The 19,468-nt window shown below is 34.0% G+C and overlaps 2 protein-coding genes and 1 long non-coding RNA gene across 3 annotated transcripts; 1 reads left to right on the plus strand and 2 right to left on the minus strand.

The window, feature by feature from the left end:
• Positions 1 to 183: 183 nt before the first annotated feature.
• LOC132728155 (alpha-methylacyl-CoA racemase-like) lies at positions 184 to 7,253 on the minus strand (the record flags this gene model as incomplete). Its single annotated transcript, XM_060713785.1, is given in 5 exon segments — positions 184 to 366; positions 1,113 to 1,256; positions 1,426 to 1,579; positions 2,193 to 2,309; positions 7,135 to 7,253. Coding segments are annotated over 5 exon segments (601 nt in total), but the record flags the coding sequence as incomplete, so codon positions are not given.
• On the minus strand, positions 4,268 to 5,300 carry LOC132728158 (uncharacterized). Its single transcript, XR_009625446.1, has 2 exons — positions 5,055 to 5,300; positions 4,268 to 4,832 (listed from the first exon to the last, which is right to left on the minus strand). It is a non-coding gene; the product is annotated as an uncharacterized LOC132728158 (long non-coding RNA).
• Positions 7,254 to 17,598: 10,345 nt separating the features above from the next.
• Positions 17,599 to 18,860, plus strand: LOC132728156 (DNA-directed RNA polymerase II subunit GRINL1A-like). Its single transcript, XM_060713786.1, has 2 exons — positions 17,599 to 17,768; positions 18,200 to 18,860. The coding sequence occupies exons 1-2, from the start codon at positions 17,614 to 17,616 to the stop codon at positions 18,318 to 18,320; spliced, it is 276 nt and encodes a 91-aa protein (XP_060569769.1). The 5' UTR covers positions 17,599 to 17,613; the 3' UTR covers positions 18,321 to 18,860.
• The last annotated feature ends 608 nt before the right edge of the window (positions 18,861 to 19,468 follow it).

Below are 19,468 nucleotides of genomic sequence, written 5' to 3' on the forward strand. Positions count from 1 at the left end.
CATTCAGTATTTCAGGCACAAACGGAAGAATTCTTATACAGGTAATACACTGGAAACAGTCATTAGAACAGGATTTATATAATTATACTGGTATCTAAAATCCAGAATTTATGTGGTTGGACAAAATGGTTAATAAAATCATTCTGTAACATGACATCAGAATGCTGTTAAAAAGGTCCTTACACAGATAAGCTGAACCGTTCACCATATTAGCATCTATGACCTGACCTTGACCTGAATTTGTCCTTTCAAACAATGCCATGGCGATACCCAGTGCACACATCAGTCCTCCACCGGCAAAGTCAGCTAGCAGGTTGATTGGTGGATATGGGTTCTCGTGTTTCCTGCCAAGTTGTGACAGCACTCCTTTAGGGGTAAAGGTAAGAGGTTTAAGCTTGCAAACATTGATGGATTTATAAATAATATTAAAGTATATAATTCAGCAACATAAACTGCTTATAGTTTCTAATACAGTCAAACAGACACAAAATACCAGTTTTGCTTAAAAGTGAAATCCAGTAATGGCAAAGCTGGAAGAAATTAAATTACTTTACAGTTGAATATACTTGTAATGTAAAAAAATAGAGGTTTATATGAAAAGACAGGGTCATGTTAAATATACCTAAATGTAAAAGGGGAGGGATGGCCTAGTGGTTAAGGTGTCTGCCTCTCAACCCAGAGATCATGGGTTCGAGCCCTCATCGGGTCACATATGACACAGTACTGGTTGGTTCCAGGAAGCGGACTGGAAAGTTTGTTTGTTTGTTTGTTTCATTTTACGCCTTTTCCCAACAGTTTTTCAGTCATATAGGCGGGTAGTTTCCTAACCATCGTTCCTGGAGAGTTACACCAGCACTAGACTACCTTCCTCCGTGCTAAACTACCAAAGCATCTCCCAGGGATCGAACCCACGCCAGAGAGGTAACTGGATTAGAAGTCATCCACTCTAACCCCTCAACCACGGAGGCAGTAGGACTCAAAAGTGATTAAAATAAGTTGCAAGAACTTATTTCACAATCAAGCTTAAATAAAAATGCTTTAACCAACTATACCTGATAATTGACTATAATAGTTAATGAAGTTTAGTTACATTAGAATGTATTTTAACATACCTGATATAGCTATATAATTAATATCATGGCCCGCCTTCATAGAGAGTGGTCCCTTCTGTCCAAAACCAGTCAGGCGAGCATAGATAAGCTGAGGATTGTCAGCAAGAAGCTTGTCTGGTCCAAGTCCAAGCTTCTCCATAACACCTGTAAGACAATGAGATACTTAATGTACATACATGAGTGCAATTGATAAATTAGTTCAATATAACTTTTTATTCACACAACTGAAGTTTATATCTTGATTAAGTCAGAGCCCACTATTCCAAAGGTGCTGTGGCCGATGTTACAATTGACAGGTGCCTTAAAACTTTACCCTTTCTAAATGGTTCAATAACAACATCAGCTCTGGAGCACAGCTTTCTCACTATATTGACTCCTTCAGGTTGTTTTAAGTCCACGGAAACAGACTTCTTCCCTCTAGACATTGTATCCAAACTGTATGCAGTACTTGAACCTTTTCGTGGAGTCTGGTAAAACAGGAAAAAAATCATAATTTTCACCATCACTTTTAAGTTAATACAAATGTACAAAAAAAATACACTTAACCACTTTTAACAAGTCATCTAAAAATAAATATTTAATACTAGTATATATGTAAGTAAATGAAAAACTGTTAAAATCAATAAAAACTTAATTTCTACGTGTTCCACTGAACATAAAATGATTAAAAGCAATGTTTTTGTGACCATTCAAATGCACAAGTTAGTAACTGTTACATATTTCTACTGTAATTATTAACTGAAACACTAAAAAAAAATAATTTAAGAAATAAAATGTTGGCCATAAGTTTTACAAGTAAATGTTATGTGATTATTCTCAACTATAAAAATTGGTCAAATTGACTTTCTATATGAAGGTTAAATTTACCCTGCTGGCCACAACTGAATCTGACCACACAACCAGTGCCATCTGGTCATGGTGTGATTTATTCAGTACAGTACTTTTGATATTTTCCCTAAAAGTGATAAATGGTTTTGTCTAGACTGAAAGATGGACAAGTTCATTCCAAATATTTAGCATTGTAAGGGTTAGAATTGTATGTTTATTTAAAATACAAATATTTAAACTGACTACAAGTACCCTATCAATCCTGGTAACATTGGCACCAAAATCTGACAAGATCATTCCACAGAATGGGGCAGGAGCTAGGCCCGCCAGCTCTATAACCTTTACACCCTTCAGAGCCATCTTCAATATCTGGAAAAAATCAATATCAGTATCTCATATATATCTGTTTTTCCTTGAAATCTTACCAATAATCTAATAATAGCCTAATATGCTAAATACAAATTATATAACCCCCTCCCTCACTCTTCCTCATAAACATGTAACAGGAAATTGTTACAAAATTATATTTTCAGCTTTTCAAATCCATTATAAAGCGAAGAGCATTTGATGAACAGTTCTGTCCAAGTTGGTCAATGTAATAGTAGTGACACATAACAGAGCATTTCTCTTATATGATAAACAACTGACAACAAAGGGCCATAACTATGCTAAAAATGATCAAATCATAAAACTCTGACAATATGTGTAAGGGCCCTGAGTGTAACCCTACTTCTCTGACAAGATTTACCTGGGCACTTGATGATAGTTCTGTAAAAGTTTGTATGAAAACTACTGAAGGACGTAATAGGGAATTTATTTCGCTGCATTTTGTATATCAAGTGTGATAAAAAAAAAATGAAGGGTCATAATTGTGCCCAAAATGATCAGTCCCAAATTCTGACATTTTACTATGGAGACAGTAGATGACATTATACTTCTGAGTAATGTCTAGAATCCCTTGAGAAATATAAGGAGAAGTTGTGCACCAGTCTTTTGCCAACATTCACCAATCCAATAGCTACAGTAGCTTATAACGCGACGGGTAGCTTTCATATAAAGAAAACATGATTAAAATCTTAATATTGTTTACATAATTCATACATAATAATTTTCTTTACTTTTTAAAGTTTTATATCATTTATTAAAGTATTGATGAATTAATCTTTTCCCACTCTAACAAAGCAGTGCAAGAGATAACAGGAGAAATAAGCCTTCCATCTGTTATGCTCTTACTCATAGCCTTTTTAGTTAGGTGTGAACAGTTTGACTCAATTTACACACAGTTTTTTCACCTACTTTCAAACAGTTGCAGCAGAAACATATATTTTAACGTCTCTATTTGCAGATAACTCTTAAAAATTATCTTCTTGACTTTTACTGCTCATTTATTAAAAGTTTTAAATTGCCACTACAAGGTAAAATACAGTGAAAACTCCCTCTTCTACTTTTTTTTCATTGGAAAAAGACATCGCCTGTCCAAAATTATCTCGATGTCTCTATGGCATCTAATTAGTTGGATTAGTCTGTGATAATTAAATGACTATTATTTTCACACTCCATACTTAAAGTAAAGTAGGCCTATCGTCTATCAGCAGATTATGCTCCTTGTAAATACATACAGTAGTGTTACTGGTGTCACCCCGGTACGGAATTAGACCCAGCCCGTTATAGTCTAGAAAGTAGTTCTTTTAAATTTTGAAATGGCCTATTTCAAGTCATCTTAATTGATACTGGTTATATTTTAAGTATATCTTTAGTAATTATGTACATGAAGTTTCATTTCTGAGTACTTTAAAGGTTGTTTTTGATGTATTTTTGCAGGATTTCATTTCTGGGTGGAAGGTTTCATGAGGCACTATGCACAAGAATACACACCAGTTACTATTTGGAATATTCTATAGTGATTACAGAAATTAAAAGCTGCAGAAAAACTCCAAGGGCTAATGTATTATTTTTTTGTGCTAAATTTACTTGGACTGCATTCCCAGCAAACAAAAGACGTTGTACCAACGTTGTACAGACGTTAGACCCTGACGTTGGATAAACGTTGGCAGAAGGTTGGATTTGAAAGTTTTTTAGACGTCAGAATCCGACGTCTATACAACGTCATAAAATGACCCTTATCCAACCTTATCTGACCATAATCCAACCTTTTCTGACCATTATCTGACCATAAACCAACCTTTTCTGACCATTATCTGACCATAATCCAACCTTTTCTGACCATTATCTGACCATAATCCAACCTTTTCTGACCATTATCTGACCATAATCCAAACTTATCTGACCATGATTTAACCTTATTTCAAACTTTTTGGAATATGATGTTTTCATTTTAAGCTCATTAGTAGGGTAAACAAATAAGCATTCTTATAATTTCAACAATTTATTTTCAATACGAATCACATGTACAAAACAATAAATGTGGTACTATAACAAATGTAACATTAACATAATGTATTTTGAACTATTAAACTTGACAGTATGTACGTAAATAACGCTTCATGTATTAAATAATCATGTTTTAGATATACAAAATTCTTCATAAACATTAACACTGACATTTTTATGGTTAACATTCATGCATGTTTTTCTTATATCACCAAGGCTTATTTCCGACTGAACCGATCACCCTGAGGTTGGGGTTTTCCAATCATCTATCCAACTCACTGATTGTATTTATATTTTTCTTTGTACTTTTTGTTCTGAATGTTAAATGGAACAATATTGTGAATAATTTGATATTACTACAAATCAATGTTCATATATCTTAATTAGCATTCTTCTTTCGTCCACCTCCACTATGGCGATCTGGGGCATACTTTAAAGTTCAAGCATATCATAATCTGAACCTTTACCGTCCCCAACCTGAGATATCATCATTCACACTATCTGAAATTTAAAAATAAATCAAATAATCACTTACAATTGCAAGCAATAAATCACTTTTACATATTACAAATAAATGAAATTCTGACAAAACTCTCCAACTACTTTAACAAAAGAGGCTTATTTTTTATTTACTTTAGTTTTAACCATGTAGTTTCATGTACCTATATATCCATTGATTTTGATAAAAATGGCTTCGTGATCAATGTAATATTTTTAATATACCTGTCACAAAATCTTGTTTTTTTCTTCTTCTTTTCCTCTTAATAATTTCATCTTCCTCCTCTGAACTTTCGACAGTTGTTGAATTATCATAATTTTCACAATCTCTGATATTCACTGAAAGACAAAACAATATTACGATTATCAAAGCACGTTTACGAAAAAAACCTGATAAAATCTTCAATTAATTACATTTAATTTTCATTAAGTATGACCTGAAAATTTAGTAAGAAATTACGATTTTTTCCTGCGCAAAATTTAATATGAAACTGATATTTTTTATATTTATTATATTAATTAATATAAATGCTACAACATCAAAGAAATTCACATGTTACTGTCATTTTTATAGATATAATATCTCTGCCCAGCATGATCCGGTCTGCTAAGAGTATAAAGGACAGACTGGCTGCGGGTACAAACGTTTTATGATATGAGCATATAACTTGTTTCACTATATTTGATAAGCAGGCTAATTAACAAACTATTATTTTTATTGATTTATAACCTTGATAATGTGTTTACTGACTGATAATATGTTGTCTTATTACATTAATGAAAAGATAAGTAGTCGAAAACAATGTGGTTTCAGATATATCTTACCAAAGTTGTATCATTTGTATCATTTACATGGATAAAATGCCATGAATCATAATCATAATATAAGAAACACTAAGTATGCTCATGGGTAAAATACTTCAATTTAACAACCTGTAGTTACACAACTACACAGACATCAAAATAAAACTGTGCGTGAGATCCTACAGTTATCTGATACATGTGTAAATGACTGGCCCCTCATAATAAAAAAATTCATGTTGATAAGAAATAAGAGGAAATTTTATATGCCAGCATTTGAATAATAGAGTCTAATTAACGTACTGCATTTAACCTTTTATTGATTTCAATTGCTAGTATATTTTACCATTACCATTGTTTATGCAAAAAAAAAAAAATAATTTGGCAATGGCGATATAGTGTGGGAAAAATGATCCGATAACACAAATTGTTCTAAAGCAAATAATAAAGTGCTCTAACGAGGAAACGAAAATATTTATCTCGCGAAATCATGTGAATTTAAGTTTTACCAGTCAAACTTTACAATGATCAATTAACCGTCGAATCCATGCAAACATGCGGTAAATAAGCATTAAAAACAATGTATAAAGTATGCCTACCTTTTTTCTATTTGTTTGGAATATACAACTTTGTCTGTCAACCCGTCGTTTTTGTCCGCCAATACAATTGAATTTCAAATCCGATAAGACTCCAATTCGAATTTACTAGATTATTTACCACTATTAAATGAAGCCCACAAAAATGATTACAACTTCATTGTTAATTATTTAACAATCTTCTTTCACTAATTCGAGGAGATAAGTTATTATTAAAAAGAAAATAGAGCAAATATATATTATACTGATCTGCGGCTCTCCGTTTACCGAGCGCCACCTATCGAATATCGAACGGTAGCCACCCACGTGACACTGTTGTTGTTTTGATTAGGCAAATAAATTTATAATTTTCCCTTTCTAAAGAAACTTAAAATTCTCACTGTTTATGCTTATATTTATATATATTGGTTTTATAAATTAAATTTACCAATTGTCAGATTACCGACCAAAATCCGACGTCGGGTCGACGTCAAAATGAAACGATTGTTAGACGTCGGGGTTTCAACGTTGGTTTGACGTTGTGTGAAGGTCGCCGACGTCGCGACCAATTTTCAACGTTGATCCAACGTTGTGTCAACGTCGGGTGTTTGCTGGGTTGGTGTTTAAAGAAATGGTCATGAAGTTTCGGTACCGGATTTGCTTTGTCCAGAATTTAGCCTTAAATGTGATGGATTTACTATAGGATATATGGGTCGAAAATTCAGTGGGCCGTATCCTACTGTCGTCTGCAAACACTGAGATGTTCTATACCGTATACTGGTCAATGATCTAATCATAATGAATGGCTATTATTGATTATGAATGTAGAAACAGAAAGCACAGGACAGATAACAGAATATTTGTAGAACATAATTGATGTGACACATTGGGAAATATACAATCTTTAAAATGGACAAGTGATATATTACCATGCAATGCACTAAGTCCCAGGTAACTCTGCAACAGGTAACAGTGCCCCTCCAGTGGGAACTGTGAAAGGTTACTATTTAGAACGGTGAATATGTAAATATCTCTCTAATAAAAAGTGAGTGTGACTAAAAAAAGGATTGGAGCACCACACTAAATACCGTATTCCGGTATATACCGGACAAGACGCTTGAATGATAAAATGCTAAAATCTTGCCTTTTCACCCAACGGAATGAACTTTAAAAGGTCTAATTCATCTTTTCACACCGATTTATGTATGATAATGCATGAAAAATGTAAAAACCGGCGAAAAAAACGATATTTGTCTATTTTGTGATCATGATTTTTGCAGGCGTCTAAAGGTACTGCTCCAATCCTGTATTGAGTTAAATCCATAAAAAGTCTGCACTAGTAATCAAGGGAAGTAACTGCAAGCGATTAAAATTTCGCAACTCGGACGTAATATTAATGATTTAAGCAGCACAACCTTCAAACTCAGAACTATAAGTAAGATAAGTTGTGAAGAATTGTCAAATTACTGTAATGATTGGATACGTTCATTTTCTGACTACTTATATAGTCAGGAAATAATGATTTCAAAATACCAAATTATTCAGTATTCACCAAAGACAACAGTAATTATCTACCTGAGATGAAAGAGAAAAACAAATACCCTACTATAAGTAAACTTTCTATAAAACCAGATGGTGTGCTGAAACTACTTAAAGACATAAACATTAACAAAGCAAATGGCCCAGACAACCTACCAAACATTATTCTCAAAAACTGTGCAAATGAACTAGCGAATGGCCTAAGTTGCATTTTCCAGCTCTCTATTGACACGGGTGAACTCCCAAGGGATTGGAGGGATGCAAACGTTACCCCAGTCTTCAAGAAAGGCGACAGGCACTCAGCTGAAAACTATCGACCAGTGAGTCTTACATCAGTTCCAAGTAAGATCTTAGAACACATCATATGCAGCCACTTACTTAAACACCTGGAAAAACATCGTATATTAACGTCACTTAACCACGGTTTTCGCTCCGGTTTTTCAACAGAAACACAACTACTAGTAACTATGCATGACCTACTTTCATCTTTCGAAAGAAAACAGCAAGTAGACGTCGCCATTCTGGACTTCTCCAAGGCGTTTGATACCGTCCCCCATGATCGTCTGCTTTGGAAAATAGAGAACTATGGAATAAAAGGAGAACTACTAACCTGGCTGTCGTCCTTCTTGAAAGAGAGAACAATGAATATAGTAGTCGAGGGAGAACATTCCAAGAGCACCCATGTTGAATCGGGCGTGCCCCAAGGTACTGTACTAGGACCTCTGATGTTCCTTTGTCACATAAATGACCTACCATTAAGCGTTAAATCACAAGTCAGACTGTTCGCAGACGATTGCCTCCTCTATAGAGAAATTAAAAACCACAAAGATCACATAACTTTACAAAAAGACCTTAAAAGCCTTGAGAACTGGGCGTCAGAGTGGGGGAATGAGGTTCAACGCTGGTAAATGCTATATACTGAGCATCAAAAACAAGACATCACACTTCTATGAACTCAATAATACTATCTTAAAACACGTGGACTCAAATCCTTATCTTGGTGTACTTATCTCCAACGATCTGACATGGACCAACCATATTACAAAATATATGTAAAAAAGCAAGTTCAACCTTGGGCTTTCTTAGAAGAAATTTGAAACATTGCCCTCTAGATTGTAGAAAAACAGCCTTTATAGCCCTTGTACGTTCGAAAATAGAATATGCTTCAATCATCTGGGACCCGTTCTTGAAAAAAGATATTGATAAACTGGAAAATATACAAAGATTAGGAGCAAGATTCATTATGAATGACTACAAGTCAAGAAAACCAGGATGTGTTACAGATATGCTGACCAGCTTGAAACTCGACTCACTACAAGACCGTAGGACCTACAACCGCCTTGTAATGCTCTACAAGATAGCAGGGGTATGGTGCCAGCAGTGGACCCTGATAAATACCTGACTCAGAAAGTTGAAGGACGCTTAATTAAACCAAAGAGATTCAGTGACTGTGAAACCACAAACATTATAAGAGTAGCCAATAACACTAGATCATTTAAAACTATAAACGCACAAACAAATCAATTTAAAAACTCCTTCTTTGTGAAAACACTTGAGGATTGGAACCATCTGGAAGATTCAGTTGTGCATGCAGTTACAATAGGGGGCTTCAAATCAGCCCTTCAGAAACTCGACTAGAGTTCCTCCACTCCCCGTAGGACATATACCAGAAGTGGTCCTCCTACGTATTCACACAGATACAGATACAGAATTGTGTCTATATAATCGGCTAAAATGTATCCGAATCGTATTTAAGCTCGATCTGCTAGGCTAGGTCTTTCAAATGATATGAAATCAGCAATTTTGCATGTGTTCATTACATTGTTTTAATTAAAATTATTATATTAACAGGAGAACTGTTTGATATTCTATCAATGAGATAAGAAAGTACATAGGCCTATTTTTTTCATAGATTATTGTTTTTAACACTGTTTAATAACAGAAATAATTAAGGGTATATAGTAGATACAGTAGAATTTTGGTAAGTCTTGCGTAAAAACTTCGACACATCAGGACTTCGACTCATGAATCGGTCTCAGTTCAATGACAAAATTGTTGACATTTACAAGCAAGTTACAAAAGGCATAATAAAAGAAAAGGGCGATAACTAAACCAGCATATAGTAAACATATCCCATACATAGTAAGGCTGTTAGAACACACGGCTTTGTAATTGACACCTGTCAAACAAGTTGATCGGAAATCATCTTCGCGGTCAGATAGGTGTGAAAAACGTCTGTCAAAATAATACTAGCATTAGGACTTTGACTTATTGTTGATAAAGTTGATTTATTCTATACGGACCACGAAAAACTTCAACACATCAAAAAATTCGACACATAAAATTTCGACTCATATAAAGGTTTTTATAAGGAATATATTGGGGGAAAACCGGGACTTTCATTTTACTTCGACACATGGAGAAAATTGACTAATCAAAGTTCAACTCATAGAAGTTCTACTGTATATATATTTAAGCTTGTCTATATTGAAAAAATAATTGGTGTTGTCATTTGATATCATTGATCAAAAACTTTAATGAAGTCCATTTTTCATTCATTTTAAAACAAAACTTGGATACTTGCTTATTAGGACTAAGGTTTTTGCAGTGTTTGACTTAAATTGTACATGGCACTTTCGGCTCTTAAATCCTTTTAGAAAGGAGACTATGTAAGATATTCATTACTTTCCAAGAACTTACGATAAGTAGCTTTTTGATGTCTCCAGTATTGGTGTTATATAAAGGAACATGGTTGTGACCTGAGTAGGGTCGGGACACATGATCCCTTGGTTAAGAGGCAGATGCCTCATAATAACCACTTGGCTGTCGCTTCACCTCTCAGTTGTGAAAAACTTTTACTGGAAAATGTACATGTAAATATATGTGTTATATCTTTGAATATTGCGCGCTAATTGAGTTTATGGTTGAACATAAAAAAGTATCTAAAATTAAAGGTGAAATTAAATATATTTTTAACATCTTGTTACAGGTTCAAAGTGAATATTCAGCAGAAGTGAAATGTCTAAGCCATTTTATCCAACCAATGACGGCCATATAGGAAACTTGAGAAAATTATCAACTATTGAGATACGAGACCTTTTGAAGAGACAACAGGACCTGTTAAAGAAGAAACAGTATGCTATAGTTTCAATATCATATTATGTTTGACTCTTTACACAGACTCTTTTTGGTAAAATCTACTAAAGATACAATGTATAGCCATAAGAATGTATAAACAACAGGGTTATAAAGTTTTTTAAATTTTGATAGTCAGTGTTCACTCATTAAATTTTTTTCTGAGACGATTTGTTTTGAATTTGAGGAGGTCATTTATAGATTGATCACATACAAAAAACAGAGTTTTCAAGTTTCGAGGCGTGCCAAAAAATGCATGTGAGGCAGTCATTTTGGCCTACAGCCGACCCCAAATGATATCCCTAATAGTATATTCCAAAGCTAAGAGTACCCATTAATCCATAACTTGCTGGAATCTAGAGTAATATGCCTTTGCCACCAATATAGTCTATTAGAGCCAGACTCCAAGCTAATAAAAATATTCTCCAAGCTCGAACTCAAATCTCAGGTAATTGATTGGTCAGAAACTGTCACTGAATGTACACGGACCAATGAAAATCCTGAGAGTTGAGACAGAACTCAGAAATGAAAGACAGAACTCAGAAACCTTGAGACCAGGCCCAAAGGTTATAAAGAAATTCTCCAAACACAGACTCAGGCATTTGATTGGTCAGACATTGTCACAGAATGTGACCAATAAAAATCCTTAGATTTGAGACAGAACTTAGACAGAAGTTTTATAACCTCAAGGCCAGGCCAGCCTGCAAATATGGGCCATCTGCCCAGTCTTTATACTGTTGACTGACCACCTTTTAATTTTCATCGTGATATACCCAAAATTTATAATGGACAGATAAAGAAAATGGACCATTGTCAAACGCATTTATGAAAGTCAGCAGTCCTACTAGGCTTGATACTGTTGACTGGCTTACTTCGAATGTTCATCTTGATTATGATAACCACATAATTAACCATGCAAAGTTAAAAAAAATGAAGCTGGCCAAGTCCATTTATGAAATTTAGGAGTCCGACTAGGCTCTATATTACTGACTCGCTAACTTGAAATTTTCACCTTGATATTCCCATTTTGATAATGAACAGTTCCAACAATTGAAGCTGGAAAAGTCTTATTTACAAATTTCAGTAGGTTAAAAGTTACACTCTTAGCTATACATGTACATGTATATAGATATATTATAGAATATAAATGTACTTGATCCAAATATTTTCAGGTCATTACTGAATAAATTTCCTGACAAGGGTGCTAGGATAAAGAAGCATCTCGAAGACTTCCAGCAAGAATTGAGGCGGAGGGAGTCTGATGTGAATACAGAAGAGCAACTGTTAAAGGATGGCATAGCAGTAGTGAGTCAAAATATAGAACTGAGTGCCAAAAATATCCATACTGATCATGTAAAAAATGACAAAGCTGTCGATGTACAAGAAAAGGAAGGTAACTTGTTACTGGAGAAGGAACTTCAAAAACTGAGTGTTAAAGATGCTGACAATGAACATGGTAGGAATGATATAGAGACCTCGGAGAAACACAAGCACTATTTTGAAGTTGCTTTAGAAAGAGCCGAAAAAAATTTGCAGTCAGGGTTTAAACAGCCAGTCAAACTTAACAGGTAAATCGATTACCAGTATTCGTCTTTGAAGATTGTCCCTTATTTGTTAAAGTTAAAAAATATTTATATAAGCTCAATTTTGAAACAAGTCCTTGCAACTTTTATGAATCACTTTCGAAAAAAAAACATACAATGTAATTGGCATGTTTAGGACTAGAACTCCTAATCCCTGGTTTGAGAGGACAACACCTTTACTAACAGGTCACCAAATCACCCGGGATCTTCTGTTGATAAGTAGTTAAAACAGTTAACTTTGAACCACTTGCAACTCACTGCTGTTAGCTCAAATCCCATACAGGACTTTTGTTTTTCTCATGTGAGGAAGCTATACAGAATTTGGGCCAAAAAAATCGGGGTTCTATTGGGGTCCCGGGAAAATTTTTAAAGCTGGTTTTTGAAAAATTTGGGAAAAACATTAAAAAATTTTTAAAAGGGAAAGTTTAAAGGCATATTTTAAAATTAAATTTTAATTTTTTTAATATAAAAAGAATCAAAAGTCCGGGTCTGACCCTACTGGCTTTTGTTTAGAATCCCTGAAGATCTCAGACTTTACCATAACAACAATGTCATAGGCTTTCTTTTTGTCTTGCATTTTCTAAGTTTTTGATGTTTAATGTTTTACAATTTTGATGATTATTTGAATTGTTCAGATTATTTTTTTGAATTACTGAGGTTACTATTTGACTTATTCAGATGATATTTGAATTGCTCAGATGATTATTTAAATTGTTCAGATGATTATTAAATTGTTAAGATAATTTTTAGCTCGACTATTCGCAGAATAATCGAGCTAATGCAGTCACCCATTTGTCGGCGTCGGCGTCGGCGTCCCTGTGGTTAAGTTTTTGTATGTAAGCTGGTATCTCCATAACTACTGAAGGGAATGGATTGAAACTTCACACACTTGTTCTCTGTGATTATCTAAGATGATTGGCACAAGTCCCATAACTCTGATTTGCTTTTTTTCATAATTATGCCCCTTTTTTGACTTAGAAATTCTTGGTTAAGTTTTTGTATGTAAGCTGTTATCTCCATAACTACTGAAGGGAATGGATTGAAACTTCACACACTTGTTCTCTGTGATTATCTAAGATGATTGGCACAAGTCCCATAACTCTGATTTGCTTTTTTTCATAATTATGCCCCTTTTTTCGACTTAGAAATTCTTGGTTAAGTTTTTGTATGTAAGCTGTTATCTCCATAACTACTGAAGGGAATTGATTGAAACTTCACACACTTGTTCTCTGTGATTATCTAAGATGATTGGCACAAGTCCCATAACTCTGATTTGCTTTTTTACATAATTATGCCCCTTTTTCGACTTAGAAATTCTTGGTTAAGTTTTTGCATGTAAGCTGGTATCTCCATAACTACTGAAGGGAATGGATTGAAACTTCACACACTTGTTCTCTGTGATTATCTAAGATAATTGCCACAAGTCCCATAACTCTGATTTGCTTTTTTACATAATTATGCCCCTTTTTCGACTTAGAAATTCTTGGTTAAGTTTTTGCATGTAAGCTGGTATCTCCATAACTATTGAAGGGAATGGATTGAAACTTCACACACTTGTTCTCTGTGATTATCTAAGATGATTGGCACAAGTCCCATAACTCTGATTTGCTTTTTAACATAATTATGCCCCTTTTTCGACTTAGAAATTCTTGGTTAAGTTTTTGCATGTAAGCTGGTATCTCCATAACTACTGAAGGGAATGGATTGAAACTTCACACACTTGGTCTCTGTGATTATCTAAGATGATTGGTACAAGTCCCATAACTCTGATTTGCTTTTTTTGCATAATTATGCCCCTTTTTCGACTCATGAATTCTTGGTTAAGTTTTTGCATGTAAGCTTGTCTCTCCATAACTACTGAAGGGAATGTATTGAAACTTGAAGAGTTTGTACCTTTTCGGACAATTTTATGTATTCATATAGGTAAGCATTATTATACTCAATGAAACACCCTTGTGACAAATTTTCGAATAGTCGAGCGTTACTGTCCTCCGACAGTTCTTGTTCTGATTGTTATTTAAATTTTCCAATTTTTAGCTCGACTATTCGCAGAATAATCGAGCTAATGCAGTCACCCATTTGTCGGCGTCGGCATCCCTGTGGTTAAGTTTTTGCATGTAAGCTGGTATCTCCATAACTACTGAAGGGAATGGATTGAAACTTCACACACTTGTTCCCTGTGATTATCTAAGATGATTGGCACAAGTCCCATAACTCTGATTTGCTTTTTTACATAATTATGCCCCTTTTTCGACTTAGAAATTCTTGGTTAAGTTTTTGTGTGTAAGCTGGTATCTCCATAACTACTGAAGGGAATGGATTGAAACTTCACACACTTGTTCCCTGTGATTATCTAAGATAATTGGCACAAGTCCCATAACTCTGATTTGCTTTTTTGCATAATTATGCCCCTTTTTCGACGGTTAAGTTTTTGCGTGTAAGCTGGTATCTCCATAACTACTGAAGGGAACGGATTGAAACTTCACACACTTGTTCTCTGTGATTATCTAAGATGATTGGCACAAGTCTAATAACTCTGATTTGCTTTTTTACATAATTATGCCCCTTTTTCGACTTAGAAATTCTTGGTTAAGTTTTTGCGTGTAAGCTGGTATCTCCATAACTACTGAAGGGAATGGATTGAAACTTCACACATTTGTTCCCTGTGATTATCTAAGATGATTGGCACAAGTCCCATAACTCTGATTTGCTTTTTGACATAATTATGCCCCTTTTTCGACTTAGAAATTCTTGGTTAAGTTTTTGCGTGTAAGCTGGTATCTCTATAACTACTGAAGGGAATGGATTGAAACTTCACACACTTGTTTTCTGTGATTATCTAAGATGAATGGCACAAGTCCCATAACTCTGATTTGCTTTTTTGCATAATTATGCCCCCTTTTTTTACTTAGAAATTCTAGGTAAATTTTTGCTTGTTTGACGGTATCTCCATAACTACTGAAGGGTTTGTACCTTTTCGGACAATTTTATGTATTCATATAGGTAAGCATTATTATACTCAATGAAACACCCTTGTGACAACTTTTCGAATAGTCGAACGTTACTGTCCTCCGACAGTTCTTATTTTAATTATTCAGATGATTATTTGAATTTTTGCATGATAATTTGCATCATTCAGATTATTAAAAAAAAAATCTACTTAATCTAGAGACTTTTTGAATTGTTCAGATGATTATTTAAACTATTCAGATGATTATTGACTTATTCAGATGATCATTTAAATGTAAATTATTCTTAATGATTATACATGTATTTGACTTATTCAGAGCCTTAAAAGTAGAGAATATTCAAGATCTACCAGAGGATATAAAGAAGATGAAAGATTTATTGAGACTTCCTAACACTGTTAAACATCATAGCAAGATGGAATGCAATCAACCAAAAGGTAAACACATCATTTCCTATATTAGTGATATTTTTATCATGCAATTTATGTTATCTAGAATGTGGCCAATGTGTGTTTCTCCTAGCTAATAAGAGAGCATGAACATACTATTACTGATATATCTTTACAGTGCATAAAATTATGAAAAATCGCAGATCATATTACAACAACAACCTGTCAGAGACTTTATAACAAGGAGCACAAAATTTGTTTAAAATTACTGACATTTTATATAGAGTCTATCTAGTTAACATAGATGTTAAGATATTATATGGGGGATAAAAAAAAGTGCCAGCATTTATACAGGTAAAGCATACCTAAAGAAATAAATTCAATACAACAATTTTGTTAAAAGTGATTTAAGGTTACAAGGAAAGCCCATTAAGCTAGTAAGCTTATTTCCAATGGGGTCCTAGGTCTTCTTTTCCCAACAAAGGGTGGAAAGTAATGTGACACAGGACCTGAGCTAAACACACCCTGTCAAAAAAAACCATATTATTAAAAGGATTCGTGAAGGACAAAATTTCAAACAAGCATGATTTTATGTGATATATGTGATTTTATATTCAATATTTATTTTGAAATTTGTAGTGAATGAAGAATCAGCAGTGGTCCCACCAAATTACAAGTATTCTGAGGTGAAAATGATAGATATAAATGAATCCCTACAAATACAAAAAACCCAAAAGAAACAAAAACAGGAAGGTAAATGTAATGTTTTTAAATTTAAATTTCATTTGGGCCTTTTTAAACCTGCTGATTTCTAAAGGAAACCTTTTTCCCCGCTTTTATTTGTTTGGGGCTGTCCCATTAAACAGATTTGGGGAAGTCAAGAATTTTGGCAAACCCCAAATTTTTTTGGGAAATGGTGAGATTGTTAAAAAATGTGCAAAGGGTGGTAGGGCTCCCCTGGTCCGGGAAAATTTATCACTTTTAAAATGTTCCTGCGAAGTAAAAAACAAGAAAATTTGATTCTTATAAGGGCGCTGTTTTTTGGGTTTCTAAAAGCCAAATAAGCTTTTTTTAACCAGAAAATTTAATTTTCAGTTCTATAGTTTTGGTACACATATTAATGACACAACAATTACACTCTGTATTGTTCACATATAAATGTATTGGTCAAATGTATATGGTGTATGAACAAGCTTGAGACATTAGCTATATTTCTAACATACATGTTGTTATTGGCCTACGTAAATCATGTACCCTTGGTAAGGTTAGATTTGTACAAAGTATCATGAACGCAGCAACCTTTTTAGAGTAATAACCTTATTATAACAACAATATAGAAAATATTCTTAAAGTCAGACTGCACAATGAGCTTAACCCTAAACCTTCATAAATTCTCAAGTGGACTTGATTCCAGTACTTTGAGTGTTGAAAATTGAGTACTGATCAAGCCGATAGTAGTGGGTGTGAGGGATATTGCACTTTTTCATTATCCCTCATGTACAGACTCAATCAAACCAAGTCTGCAATTTTCATGTTATTTTGTTGTGATAAATGCTTCTGAAGGATCACATTTTTCCAGATTTTTGTCAAGCTTCTATTTTTTGGATCTATCCGTTTTTGGGGATTTCATGATGAAATTTGAAGCTGGTCAGCAGAATGTGTGGGCAGACTTGGCCCTGTACTGGTTGAAAAGGTCAATCACTTTCATTTACCGCAGGGTTAGGGTTAATCTCTCTACAGTAGCCGAACCCTTTCTCTCCCTCATACCATGAGCAGTTTTTTTAATAGGGTAGATGGGAGTTAAATATTGGTTCTACAGTAAAAAAATATTATGTCATGTATTCCTTGTTGTGTTCCAGGAATTAAATGCACAACTTGCAGCAGAAAAACTTGCAGAGAGATTACATATCAAGATGGAAGAGTATAATCCAGAAGGGACAGATATGAGGTAAAATTATTTAATTAATGATTCCCAATATACAATGTTATATCAATTTTCTGATGAAAATAAAGTCATTTTTGATGTACGGACCGCTCAAATTTTCACAATATTTTCAATATTAAATATTAAATATTTGAGCTGTTTCCCATCTTGATTCGTGTATAGAGAGTTGGGCAGCAGATTTTGGGAATTTATAAGCAGTTTTATATTTTATCCTTAACATTTTACAATATCAGCTGTAGGTCAATCACCATTATTACAGTCAATCTTTTGGAAAAATATAGTCATTTCAACTCAATTTGACATTGAAAAAATGAGCATAATGTCAGTTTAATTTCAAATAATGTTTTGCAAAATGATGTAATGTTTCTTGAAATAGACAAAAATGTACATCTTATACTCCTTAAAAATCTTGATTTTTTTCCTTTTAATTTTAGTTACCGTGTGACTAAAGGGAATGGTTATACTGATGATATAGACAGTGATGATGACATTGATGAAGACGTTGAAAATGCCAGTTATTCCAAGACGTTGGTTCCCTCTGATACAGAGGATTGATGGAATTTGCCGTGTTTAATGTGAACTAACTAATGCATGTTATCATGTGACCTGTGACTAGGAGAAATAATAAACGTTTTATTCTCAGGAAGTTTACACAAGTGGTTACAGTACAGCTTTGGTAGACAAATTTCGAAACATATGTTAGGTTGAAACACGAGTCTGTGACAACTGAAAAGTGTCACCATTGTGGTTACATAATTTTTATGACTAATTGATCAAGAAATTTATTCAGAGTTTTTTAAAAAAAAGTGCAATATGATTGAACAATATAAGAGGTTTGAGTTCTGAGTAAGTGATGAAGATGAATTTTGTAAAATTGTGTTTTCTTTTTAAATTCTTAAACTCCTTACTGTTCATCCCACAGTAAGACTTCACAGGGAATTTAACTCCTGTAGAACAGTACCTCTCCGCAACAACCAAAATCTGTGCCTCTTTAAGGGTGTTGCACTGTAAAGTGAAATGTTTTTCGTTTGCAGATTTATTTTTGATAACAAATAAAAAATTTGAATTGTTTTTAAAATTAAAGAATATAAGTTATTTTAGTATGTCATTCCTTTCATATTCATTATCTCTTTACATTAGAATGCCACTTTCCTACTCTCACCACAGACCCCTAATATCATTATATTAGAATGCCACCTTCTTATCCTCAGCACGGCTCCCTAATGTCATTATATCAATCTTACAATTATCCAGTGAAGCACTCAAAATGCAAAGGACAACAAAGAAATTTACCTATCAATTTTTGGTGAGATTCGTAGATTTAAGTGAAAACACTTCATTTTTGGATTATCTTTTACAATTATTATCCCTCGCTGAAAGGCGGCAGGGGATATAGAAATAGTCTCTGTCTGTCTGTCTGTCTGTCTGTCTGTCCGTCCGTCCGACATTTTTGTCTGGAGCATATCTCGAAAAGTATTTGAAGTATCAACTTGAAACTTCATAGGTAGATAGATCACATTAAGGAGGAGTGCAGTGCACAAGAATGATAACTACCTTGCATAATTTTTCAGTTATTGCCCTTTCAAACTTAATTTTTGTCCAGAGGATAACTCAAAAAGCTTTTGAGATATCAACATGGAACTTCAAAGGTGGATAGATCTTATTCAGGAGGTGTGCAGTGCACAATAATGATAACTCTACCC

This window comes from Ruditapes philippinarum, unplaced genomic scaffold (genome assembly GCF_026571515.1).
Source record: "Ruditapes philippinarum isolate M1 unplaced genomic scaffold, ASM2657151v2 ctg927_1_1_1_1, whole genome shotgun sequence".
NCBI classification, from domain to species: Eukaryota; Metazoa; Mollusca; class Bivalvia; order Venerida; family Veneridae; genus Ruditapes; species Ruditapes philippinarum.